The sequence below is a fragment of the Brienomyrus brachyistius genome, chromosome 5, assembly GCF_023856365.1.
Source record: "Brienomyrus brachyistius isolate T26 chromosome 5, BBRACH_0.4, whole genome shotgun sequence".
NCBI lineage: Eukaryota > Metazoa > Chordata > Actinopteri > Osteoglossiformes > Mormyridae > Brienomyrus > Brienomyrus brachyistius.
The window spans coordinates 36,133,348-36,146,948 of NC_064537.1; the positions used below are offsets into that span (position 1 = coordinate 36,133,348).

The 13,601-nt window shown below is 43.6% G+C and overlaps 1 protein-coding gene across 1 annotated transcript; it reads left to right on the forward strand.

Annotated features, from left to right (window-relative positions):
* Positions 1-7,732: 7,732 nt before the first annotated feature.
* LOC125741657 (uncharacterized) lies at positions 7,733-11,026 on the forward strand. Its single transcript, XM_049012851.1, has one exon. The coding sequence runs from the start codon at positions 7,748-7,750 to the stop codon at positions 10,907-10,909; it is 3,162 nt and encodes a 1,053-aa protein (XP_048868808.1). The 5' UTR covers positions 7,733-7,747; the 3' UTR covers positions 10,910-11,026.
* The last annotated feature ends 2,575 nt before the right edge of the window (positions 11,027-13,601 follow it).

The window sequence follows — 13,601 nt, forward strand, 5'->3', positions numbered from 1 at the left end:
AGCGTTTAATAGTCTGATTTTTCACCCCCCCCCCCCCCCCCCCAAAAAAAAAAAAAAGGAAAAATAAAAAATAAAGAGAAGCCATTTAGCGACAGCTGGGGGAAACTTACATCAAAACCCAAAGAGGATTAATCGTTACACCATACGAGCTAATGATTGAAAACCATCATCTTCTGAAATTACAAAATTACTTGTGATGCGCGGTGGCAGCTTTGTTTTAAAATAACCATTTTAAAGTTGGCAAGCCGTTTCCAATTCTGTAATTCAGGGACGGTTCCGGGGGGGGGCGGTGAATGTTACATGTTACTAGGGTCTTAAATAAATGCATAATAATAAAAATAATAATACGTTCTTGTTGTTATTATCAATAACATCGCATTATTATTATTATTATTATTATTATTATTATTATTATTATTATTATGTGGTCTAAAATATTCGCTGAGAGAAAGAGAAACACAAACGTAAACACATTTTCTTGACGGACTCAACGCGAGTGCGCTGGGTGATCGAGTCGCTTCAGTTGCTGAAAAGCGAAGTTAACGACAGAAAAAAAAGCTTATGAAAGCGAGGCAGTTTTAACAAGAAATCAGAGTGAGTTACATATTTGTTAAAACTGTAAAATGTAACTGCAAAGCATTGCATAAAGAACTTGTTGGTTTCCAAAATTGAAATGGTCTAGAATCGTCACTTTCGTAATTGTATTTTAGATATTCAGAATACAATTTATTTTAGTAAGAAATGTATTGTAATAGTGGGTCGGTGAAACATATTTGCAATAATTAGCCAGCAAGGTTAGTTCGGGATATAATCACTGGATGGCGTTTATTAGATCCGTATCACTTCAATCAACACACTCGCACTGCCCACCGTGCTCATCCTTACTCCTAATACACACGGTGGGCGCAAGCACACATACATACACACACACTATGTACAACAAGGAACATTAACCACTATACATGACGTAACACACAGCACATTTATAATGACACGGCTGATTACTGAAACAATTTACAATCTGGCATTAGTCCAACATGTTGCGCTGCCCGCCGATACCTCGATCTACGCTACAGTATTTTTATTAGTCATAAACCAAATCCAGAACTCTATTCTCAACAGTAAACGCTGTATTTGAAGATATCTGTAACTTAGACAGTCATAGTCACATTTCTATTTAAGATGCCTGTTTTTGGCAAGCCAAATTGTCTATAATTAGTATAAAGCTTCCTCGTCATAACTTAATTCTTACTCTAATTAACTTAATAGAATTAATTTACTAAAAATAACATTACTAGTAAAAATGCAAATTTTACTAGTAAGAATATGAATTCAAGTTATCTACAATGCAATTCTTACTAGTAAGAATAATAATTTTTACTAATAAGAATTGTATTTTTACTTTTAAAATTTGTATTATAAAGCTGTATAATTATGACTAATAAAATTTTATATACCCATTGACTTGCATTGTATTTTTGCCTCACATATCCTAAATTCAGTTTATTAATTATTAAAAAGTCATATTGTAGGCAGGATAGTAATTTTAAAAGATATCTTCTGGAATATCTGGAATTCTTACTAGTACAAACTGGCATTTCACATATCTCTAATTCAGTTCTTACGAGTAAAAATGAGCACTTGAGGCATCTGTAATTAAGTTCTTACTAGTAGGAATAACATCACTTTTGCTATTCATCTGTATTGCGGTTTTCATTTAAAAGGGCAACGATTCCCTCCAATGCAAATTGTAGACTGTGGCTGGTTAACAAGAGGGCAGGAACAAGAGGTAAGACTAGCAAACTTCAGGTGTGGCCGTTCAGAAGCCACACCCGAGGGAAAGCAGGGATTGAAAGCGGGGTGGGGCTGCATGTGATAATATCAAAACTGAGTTCTTAAGTACTAATGCAGTTTTAGATAACTACATTAAATTACATAATTTAACTATATAACGGAATGCAAGGTAGTGCAGTAGTATGTACTTGGGTAAAAGAAGCTTGGGAGGGTTAGGGTTAGATCTCATTGGACCCCCACCCGGGACGTCACAGGGTAATTGGTATGTCCTGACCAAGACTGACTTCTACACGAATTGGGTCATTGCAGAGGCTCTGCAGTCTAACACTGCACATGAGGTGTCTTGGGCAGTTATCACCACATTGTACATGTTTGGCACGGTCAGGAAAATCATCACAGATCAGATGGTTTTTTTGCCCTCATATTTCACTGACAAGTTTTGCCCTGTAAATATGCTAAACTATTAAAACTGCGATATTTTTTCTAATAAAACACTGTATATCATTTAAACATAATTGACGGAAATGCACACAGATGAACTATTTATGGTTATTTATTGAATATTTTGAACAACTGAAATCAAAGCACTCTTGAAATGAAAACTTCTTATGAAAAATGTCACATTTTAGTTTTATTGTAAAAAGCAAGTTCCCTAAAAAGTAGAAAATAAATAGTTTAGTGGAAATCGTTTATATCGATCACCTCTGTCTGGGTGAAATTGATCACTATAAGCGGATAATCATTAGATCTAATCTTCATATCTCAGGCATATTACCATCTAATTGTCATTTGTATATTTATTACATGCATATATGGTAATAAGAACGGACAGCGCTGCTATGTACAGAATTTTATTGACTTTTTCAAAATACAGTACAGGTGCTCGAAACGCTTTTCAAATTACAGTATTGTACAAATTAAATAACTGAACTGTATAATTCAAATACGTTATAATACACTACTGTATTGTACATAAAATATAGCTTATTGTAGTTTTGCGGTCTCTCCTGAAGCCAACACCTTATCATGGTGGAGGGGTTTGCAAGTTCCAATGATTCCAGGAGCTAAGTTGCCCCTGGTAGGGTTGCCCAAGGCAAACAGGTCCTGGGTGAGGAACCAGACGAAGAGAAAGACCCCTTATGAAGAGAAACATAATGGATCCACGATTTCCCTCACCCGGACGTGGGTCACCGGGGACCCCCCTGGAGCCAGGCCTGGGGGTGGGGCTTAATGGCGAGTGCCTGGTCGCCAGGCCTGCACCCATGGGGCCTGATTGGGCACAGCCCAAAGAAAGCATGTGGGTCCCCCCTCCAATGGGCTCACCACCTATAGGAGGGGCCAAAGGGGTCAGGTGCTGTGTGAGTTGGGCAGCGGCCGAAGGCTGGGACCTTGGCGGACTGATCCTCGGCTGCAGAAGTTAGATCTAGGGACATGGAATGTCACCTCTCTGGTGGAGAAAGGGGCCGAGCAGGGTTGGGCATACTTATTGCCCCCTGGCTGGGCAACTGTACATTGGGGTTTACTGCGGTGGAGAAGAGGGTAGCCTCCCTTCGCCTTCGGGTGGGGGGAAGGGTCCTGACTGTTCTCTGTGCTTATGCGCCAAACAGCGGTTCAGAATACCCACCCTTTTTGGAGTCCTTGGAAGGGGTGTTGGAGAGCTCTCCTCCTGGGGACTCTCTTGTTCGGCTGGTGGACTTCAATGCTCACATGGGCAATGACAGTGAGACCTGGAGTGGCATGACTGGGAGGAACGGCCACCCCGATCTGAACCCGAGCGGTGTTCTGCTATTGGACTTCTGTGCTCGTCACGAGTTGTCCATAATGAATACCATGTTCAAGCATATGTGCACTTGGCACCAGGACACCCTAAGCCGCAGTTCAATGATTGACTTTGTGGTTGTGTCATCAGACCTGCGGTTGTATGTATTTGACACTCAGGTGAAGAGAGGGGCGGAGCTGTCAACCGATCACCACCTGGTGGTGGGTTGGCTCCACTGGTGGGGGAGAAAGCCGGTCAGGCCTGGTAGGCCCAAACGTACAGTACAGTGAGGGTCTGCTGGGAACATCTGGCAGAATCCCCTGTCAGGAGGTGCTTCAACTCTCACCTCTGGCATAGCTTCACCCATGTCCTGGGGGAGGTGGGGGACATTGAGTCTGAATGTTCTGTGCCTCCATTGTGGAGGTGGCTGATCAGAGCTGTGGCCGTAAGGTGGTTAGTGCCTGTCGTGGTGGCAATCCCTGAACCTGCTGGTGGACACCAGCAGTGAGGGATGCCATCAAGCTGAAGAAGGAGTCCTATTGTGCCTTTTTGGCAACTGACGAGGACTGGCAGGCCAAGGGGGGGACCGGAGGCTGTGCTCCAACTATAGGGAGTCTATTCTCTGGTGGTAAAGTCTATTCTGGATTGGAGGGTCTGTCGGATACAGGGTGGTTCTCGCTCTGGCCGTGGAACAGTGGACCAGCTCTATACTCTCAGCAGGGTCCTAGAGGGTGCGTGGGAGTTCGCCTAACCAGTCTACATGTGCTTTGTGGACTTGGAGAAGGCATTCTAAATTTTGGAAAACGATAAAGGAGATGGAAAATAAACCATCTTGTAAGTTACCTACTTCACTCTACTTAGAGAACCGTGTAGTATCAGATAAGAAGTGTATGTTGGAGCTCCTCAATAAGCACTTTATAACTTCCGGACTAATCTCTGAATTTCCAAATTCTGCTTCATCGCCTCTTTATCTTAGTAACTGCTCTAATGCATCTTCTCCAAGTCTCCCTCATCTTACAATACTTCCGTCCTCCTCTCATAGCTTCACCTTGCGGGCTTTTTTAGAGGAAGAGGTTCTGGATGAATTGCTTAGGTTGGATTCCAATAAATCTGCTGGGTCTGACGAGGTGGATCCTGTCTTTTTCAAAATGGCTGCTTCCATTATCGCCACTCCCATCACAGATATATTCAATTTGTCTATATGCACAGGGCAAATTCCTCGTGCTTGGAAGTCAGCGTTAGTGTTTCCTCTCTTTAAGGGTGGTGACCGGTCAGATCCCAACTGTTACAGGCCTATTTCTGTTTTGCCATGTATCTCCAAGGTTCTGGAAAAACTTGTAAATGGTCAACTCACCGATTATTTGGAAGCACACAATATCTTATCACCTGTTCAATCAGGATTTAGAACTGGGTTTGGGTGTATAACAGCTACTCTTAAAGTCTTAAATGATATCTATTCTGCTTTGGATTCTAAATTATACTGTGCTGCTATTTTCATTGACTTGGCCAAGGCCTTTGACTCTGTCAATCATAAACGTCTTATTGATAGGCTACATGACACAGGCATCTCTGAAAAATCCTTGTCTTGGTTTTCCAATTATCTTACTGACAGAGTGCAGTCTGTAAAATCTGAACTACTCCTTTCCCAGCCTCTCCCAGTCACCAATGGTGTCCCGCAGGGATCAATACTTGGACCTACACTTTTCTCTATTTATATTAACACTGTTGCTAATTCGGTTACGGACTCATCTATCCATCTTTATGCTGATGATACAATTCTTTATTCTACAGGTCCTTCCCCTGCTACAGTCTTGCAGCAACTCCAACTTAGTTTTAATAGTTTGCAACAGATTCTTTCCAATTTGCACCTCCAGTTAAATACTTCCAAAACTAAAGTTATGTGGTTCGGTAAAAAAGGTCATATTCCATCAAGCTCTCCAGGTATCTGTTCCCTAGACGGGACACCACTGGACCAGATTACTGAATACAAATATCTGGGAATTTGGCTGGATAATACTCTATCTTTTTCAAAACACATTGACAATTTGCAGTCTAGGATCAAATTAAAACTTGGGTTCCTTTATAGAATGCGTTCTGCATTTACATCATCTGCAAGGAAAACTCTGGTTCAAATGACAATCCTTCCCATGTTTGACTATGGTGATGTTATTTACAGATCAGCATCCAAAGGCCTGCTTCAGAAGCTCGATGTTCTTTATCATTCTGCCATTCGGTTCATAACAAATGCCCCTTTTAAAACCCATCATTGTACCCTGTATTCTTCTCTCAACTGGTCTTCATTGTACACCCGCCGTAAAATCCATTGGCTTATGATTATTTACAAAACTCTCGTTGGTTTTTCCCCTCCTTACTTACAGGATTTGTTACACTTTTCTACTTCTGTGTATAATACTCGATCTGCTAATTTGATTCTGTTGACAGTTCCTAAGGCTACTTCTGCACTTGGCCTGTCGTCTTTTCAGAACGCTGCTGCTAGAGACTGGAATGACCTGCAGAAAATGTTAAAACTGGATAATTTCATTCATAAATCAGCTTTCCAATCTCGGATTTCAGCTTATTATAAAGACGTGTGTCGCTGTTATTTAGACTAGCTGCTCCAACTCACTGCTGCTCTTTTCATTGCTGCTCCAACATTCTTATTGTTTATATAATATTTTATGACATTTTTCCGTAAATATGCAACATATTCACTGTTTCTTGCTTCATTTCTTTCTTTATTTATCTATTATTACTATTATCATTATTATTTATTTTTTCTATTTTCTTTTCCTTTCGTAAACTTGTTTATATTGTATATATGTATTTTTCTTAAAATGTTTTATTTTACTTTTTTTTTTTTTTTTTTTTTTTAAAGGCTTTTCCCTTTCCAGGCCACAGTTGTAAATAAGAAACATGTTCTTAATCTGTCTTGCCTGGTTAAATAAAGGTGAATAAAAATAAAATTCGACCGTGTCCCCCGGGGAGTCCTGTGGGGAGTGCTCTGGGAGTATGGGGTGCCGGGCTTCCTTATAAGGGCTGTTTGGTCCCTGTACGACCGGTGTCAGATCTTGGTCCGCATTGTCAGCAGTAAGTCGGACTCATTTCCAGTGAGGGTTGGACTCCGTCAGGGCTGCCCTTTGTCACCGATTCTGTTCATAACTTTTATGGACGGAGTTTCTAGGCGTAGCCAGGGCGTTGAGGGAGTCCGGTTTGGTGACCTCAGGATTAGGTCTCTGCTTTTTGTAGTGGTTCTGTTGGAATTCATTGGACCGTGACCTTCAGCTCTCACTGGAGCAGTTTGCAGCCGAGTGTGAAGCAGCTGGGATGAGAATCAGCACCTACAAATCCGAGACCATGGTCCTCAGCCAGAAAAGGGTAGAGTGCTCTCTCCAGGTTGGGGAGGGGGTCCTTCCCCAAGTGGAGGAGTTTAAGTATCTCGGGGTCTTGTTCACGAGTGAGGTAAGGATGGAACAGGAGATCGACAGGCGGATCGATGCAGCGTCAGCAGTGATGCGGGCACTGCATGGGTCTATCATGGTGAAGAAGGAGCTGAGCCAAAGGGTGGCTTGTTTTGGGCAATTTATCATAAACTTTGATGAGTATATTTGTTATTGAGAAAATGACATTCCCGTCATGTTTTCTGTGCATGCAACATTAGCCTCAGGTAGCTAGCCAGATATAGACGGGCTTCAGCTTCCAGTTTCAGGGTCAGTGGCAGACACAGACATACACAGTCTTCTTGCCTAAGGCCTAACACATTAACATCACTCCCTCTATTATAACCCTCCCCCCCAGGCCCTACTGGAATTTCCCTTCCACAGTGTCATGTCTGCTCCATCTCCTTGTTTTCCTCCCTGAGAGAGATATTACCTGGTACATTGGGTGGAGCTTAATATGGCTCAGTTTATGACATCATAAGCAGGAGGGGGCGTATCCCTTATTCTGATTTATGTCCATATGCAGTATCATACATGCTTATGTCACGTGTTGCCGATAGGGAGCCATATGATTTGGGAGATAAGGGTTGCCGTTAAACTTTAATGGAATAAAAATACATTACATGTATGTAATGAGCACCCCATTAGGACGGACCTAATGACGACAACTTCTGAAAACGGAATATCGACGACGAGCAGATGCTTTTGCGGCAAGGTCTGCAAGAATGCCCGAGGCCTAAAGATCCATCAGAGCCGGATGAAATGCTTGGAGCAGGAGAGCGCAGCACAACGCACAGGAATAACGCCTGGTGAGACGCAGGAGGAGCCTGGCCCGGAGACAACCCACAGTGCCCAGAACCTCCAAGTGCCCAGCACTCCAACTCCCAGCAGAGTAGTCCAGAATCATCGTATTAAGTGGCCTCAAGCGAAGCAGCATGGGCTGTGGCAGCAGTTTGATGATGATACATCTAGAATTGTCAACTCAACAGCAAAGGGAGGCGTAGAAAGCCGACTGAAGTACCTGACCACCATTATAACAAGTTTTGGGGCCGAAAGGTTTGGCGTCGAGCAGGCCAAGTCCAGTAAGCCCACTTACATCAACAACCGGAGGGCAGACAAAGTCCACCATTTACGAAAAGAACTGCGTACACTGGCAAAGCAGTTCAAGGTAGCAGATGAAGAGGAAAAGCCACCTCTCGCGGAGCTTCGACACACTATCCGGAAGCAGCTTAAGACCCTGCGCAGAGCTGAATGGCATAGGAGACGGAGGGTGGAGAGAGCCAGGAAGCGAAGTTCCTTCATAGCCAACCCCTTTCGTTTTGCTAAGCAGTTGTTGGGACAGAAACGAAGCGGACGTCTCGAGTGTTCCCAGGAAGAGGTGGACAACTTTCTGCACAACACCCTCAGCGACCCAGTCAGAGAGCAAGGACTTGGACCACAGACAGCCCTTAGGGTCATGCCAACCCCTACAGTGGAGTTTAACACCTCAGAACCCACTTGGAAGGAAGTCCAGGAGGTGGTAACAGCAGCCAGAGCCAGCTCCACTCCAGGCCCCAGTCAAGTACCCTATAAGGTGTACAAGCGCTGTCCAAACCTCCTCAGAATTCTATGGAAGTTGCTGCGAGTGATTTGGCGGAGGGGAACCATTGCAGACCAATGGAGACAGGCGGAGGGTGTCTGGATACCTAAGGAGGAGAATTCAACCAGGCTGGAGCAGTTCCGATCCATTTCACTTCTCAGTGTGGAGGGGAAGGTCTTCTTCAGTATCCTTTCCAGAAGGATGACAGACTTCCTCTTGAAGAACAAGTACATCGACACCTCAGTACAGAAAGGTGGCATTCCTGGAGTTCCTGGCTGCCTAGAACACACCGGAGTAATTACCCAGCTGATCAGGGAGGCACGAGAAGGGAAGGGGGACCTGGCAGTGCTGTGGCTGGACCTAGCTAACGCATATGGGTCAATTCCCCACAAGCTGGTGGAAACCACTCTGGACCGTCATTACATACCCGATAAGATCAAGGACCTCATCCTGAACTACTATGGGAACTTCAGGTTGAGAGTGACATCAGGGAGCATAACATCCAATTGGTATCGGCTCGAGAAAGGGATTATAACTGGTTGTACAATCTCAGTTATCCTGTTTGCCCTTGCCATGAATATGTTGGTGAAGGCAGCTGAGATGGAGTGTAGAGGCCCCCTGTCCAAGTCTGGAATTCGTCAGCCCCCCATTCGAGCCTTCATGGATGACCTGACAGTTACCACTACGTCAGTGCCTGGATGCCGGTGGATCCTTCAAGGCCTGGAAAAGCTCATTTGTTGGGCTAGGATGAGCTTTAAACCAATCAAATCTAGGTCCATGGTCCTGAAGAGAGGGAAAGTGGTGGACAAGTTTCGCTTCTGTGTGGACGGTGTAACGATACCAACGATCACTGAGAAACCAGTCATAAGCCTAGGCAAGGTTTTCGACTGCAGCCTCAGAGACACAGCATCGGTCCGAATTACCATTAAGAAGCTTGAAGCCTGGTTGTCCACAGTAGATAAATCTGGCCTTCCTGGCAGGTTCAAGGCATGGTTATACCAACATGGCATTCTGCCCCGCATCCTCTGGCCGCTGTTAGTGTACGAGGTGACTATGTCCACTGTTGAGACCCTGGAGAGAAAGATCAGCTCTTTCCTCCAAAGATGGCTGGGCCTGCCACGCAGTCTAACTAGTGCAGCATTATACAGCAGAAGCAACAAACTCCAGCTTCCTTTCAGCAGCCTGGAGGAGGAATTTAGAGTTTCTCGTACAAGAGAGGCACTTGTTTATCGAGAATCCAGCGACTCCAGAGTTGCTTCAGCAGGCATTGTGGTGAAGACTGGCAGGAAGTTCAGAGCTCAAGAGGGGCTAGAACTGGCAGAATCTCGTCTAAGGCACAGGGCTTTGGTGGGCACGGTGGCCGTTGGACGAGCAGGGCTGGGGTCATTCCCACAGCCACGGTTCCACCGGGCCCAGGGAAAGGACAGACGCCACCTTGTCCTGGAGGAGGTACGGGCAGGTGTTGAGGAGGTGAGGACCAGCAGGATGGTGAGCATGCAGCAGCAAGGAGCATCAGCAAGATGGGAAGGAGCGCTGGGGAGGAAGCTGACCTGGAATGACATCTGGAAGGCAGAGCCACAGCGTATCAAGTTCATGGTCCAAGCTGTGTACGATGTGCTACCAAGCCCTGCTAACTTATACGTCTGGGGGAAGTGCGACCTTTCAACGTGTCCCCAATGCCCAGGAAGGGGCACATTGGAGCACATCCTTAGCAGCTGCCCAGCAGCCCTTGGAGGTGGACGCTACCGCTGGCGCCATGACCAGGTGCTGAAGACAGTAGCTGAGACCATAGCTACTGCAGTGGCTAACAATATACACACCCGAAGCCGGAGGGTAGTACCCTTTGTGAAAGCTGGAGAGAAGCCACGACCACAGTCAATTCCAACATCCAGCCTACTTTCATCGGCATCAGACTGGGAACTGCGAGTTGACTTGGGCAAGCAGCTCAAGTTTCCAGAGTATGTTACATCAACCTCATTGAGACCAGATGTAGTGCTGACTTCTGTCTCTTCTAAGCAAGTCCTCTTATTAGAATTAACAGTCCCTTGGGAGGACCGCATGGAAGAAGCCAACGAACGGAAGCGGCTTAAATACCAAGAGCTCATAGAGGAATGTCGGAGAAGAGGCTGGAAAGCCCGCTGCGAGCCAATAGAGGTGGGATGTCGAGGCTTTGCGGCTCGCTCCCTATGTAAAGTCTACACCTTACTTGGCATCACTGGAGCTGCAAAAAGAAAAGCCATCAAGTCCACCACAGAGGCTGCAGAGAGAGCCTCCAGGTGGATTTGGATGAAGAGGTCTGAAACGTGGGCCAATGCTGCTGGGACACAAGTTGGGGCCTGATCAGCCCTGGCTGGGTCGCCTGAAGGAGGGTGTCTGATGTTGCGAGACCCGAAACACCCAAAGATCTCAGGAAACATCACTGATGATGTGTCCCAGGGCATCTACGGATGTATCTATTCACCATTAATGTGTTCTTTTTTATTACGTTTTAAGGAATAAAAAAACATATACAGTCGAACCTCGTTACTACGTACCCCGGATACATTTTCACCTTTTCAACGTACAGGTTTCTAATTCCCGTTTTTAGCCTATGTATTATTCCAATAGCAGCTATTGTTTACAGCGTACACCCTTACAGCGTAAACTTCGATACAACATCCAAATTTCTAGAGAAAATACGAAAACTAACCATCGTTACAACGTACAGCGCTCGCCCCGCTCTCTACTTGTATCTAAATGATCTTCGCCCAATAATGCACATTTGTCTATTGCGTTGCTTATGCATATTGCGTTATGATTTAATTTGACCAATATTTCATTAATATTTTCAGGCCAAATGCCAATTTGGATGCGAATGTTTATTTTAAAAATCCATTTTGACCAGCCGTTATGTATTTTCGTTGCTGTTTATCGCCGGCCGGCACTAAGTAATCGTGAGTCATTTAAGAAAAATTTCAAGGATCCAAATGAGCTTTGTTGAATTATTTAACAAGTAATAATGTGTTCGTTTGTTTTGTAGTCAATTTAAGGGTCTGTTTTATTAAACTTTTATCATTTACATGGATATTTCGTGAGTTCTTTCATCCATCTTGCACTAAGTGGTTACAACGTTCTATGCTTATAACGTACACGTTTTTGATATCCCGTCTTGTATGTAGTAACGAGGTTCGACTGTAGTAGGATGAATGAAAGCTAGAACATATACGTCCAGCGGGGATCCGTCCGCAGCCACATGTTAGTAGGCACAAGAGCCCTGGGCACTTTGCAAATTTTAAAAGAAGAAAGCACTTAAACCCATTATATTTAACCAAAATGTTTAAAGAAGAAAAACTTTACGGGGTGTCGGCGCAAGAGCTTTTGCAGTCATGAGCAATAAGCCCATGAGAAGGAAGCGTCAATGAAACAAAATGGCTGCTGGTTGACAAATTGTTGCACGGTGCCTGCAGAGTGACTGTAACATTTCATTTAACCGTTGGTCCTGAGTGTGAGAAGCAGACAGCCAGCATTCCAATCCTGGCAGAAAGCATATTACCTTTATTTATTCATCTGTCTTACTTGTAAATAGTATAAAATAATATATTTCTAATTTACATAAAAGTCAATCTCTAACACCACAGCTCTGTGGCTCGGGCATAGGCCTGGACACCCCCCTTGAGGGCCTGGGGGTTGGATGAAGTATCTAACTACAATTGTTTAATCAGCGGTATAAAGTGCCATAGCTCAAACGGTTGTATGAAGAATTTGTATAAATTTTGAAATTAATAAGATTTAAGGAACAAAACAATTTAGTTGTATTTTGTTAGTTTTATTTAAGATGCCCCCGGTTTATTTAATTACATTTAATAGCTGTAGGAACTAGTGAGTGGTATTTAGCAACATACATCAAAAACATCTTCAAGATTTCAACATAGAAGGTAACTGACAAATTTTTGCACATTTCATAAAACACGGCACCGCAAGGAGTCCGTTCGATCCAGAGATGGCACCGTCGTCCCAGATAGGAACTATACTGAGTGGAATTTAGCTACATACAAGCGTGCTCCCAAGGGTTGGCCTTAGAGTTTGATAATCAAACTCAATCAAAAAACACCAGACATATATAGTTTATGTTTTTTCTTAAAATGTATACGCATCGTTTTGTTATAGCAAAATTTTAAATTAGTATGAGTGTCATTTAGGCAACAAGATTTGAGGAAGAACCTAAATAGTGGCTAGAAATGACCAGGTAGACAGAAGTCAGCTTTTCTTATCTCACAAGCCATGGAAGGGTGGAATAGGGGACACATAAATGGGGTGTAGGAACTGCGGAATCAGGCAAGGGGTAAGAATTTAGGATATATTTTTGTTATTTTAAAGAAGGTGGACATGGTTATTTAATTACATTTAATAGGAACTAGTAAGCTGCATTCATCATCAGGCCTCAAATACCGATAAAAAAACTTTAAAGAATAAGGCCTTAGTTATTTTAATAAAGACATTCTTCAGTAAATGTCAGACATCTGACAAGGTGCCCCACGGCCCCTGCTTATATCATCTACAAACTTGTTTTGAGATACTTGCTGGAGTAACATATTAAGTTGACAATGGTAACTGAGCTGCAGCCTGCTTGATAGTTAATGAAATATGGTCCAAATTCAACAGTGTCAGTGGTCATCCACTATGCAGCGAGATTAGAGAGTGACTATAGCGCCCCATTTAACCGCTAGTCCTTATTTAAAAAAAAAAAAAAAACTTTGACAGAATAAAGACTTAGTTATTTTAATAAACACGCTGTTTTCAGTAAATGTTTGTTCATGCTCATGAGCACAAACACACACACACACCAGTGATAAGGGGCTTTAGAGTTAGGTCTGTGAAAGTATATCCAAGCCCCCAAAACACATTAACTTATTGTGAAAAAAACAGATAGAAATAGACTTGTAAATTTTAAAGAAAAGACAATGAAACAGTCCAAATTCAACAGTGTCACTGTCAGCGGTCATCCACTATGCAGCGAGACTAGAGATTGACTATAATGGCCCGTTTATCCGCT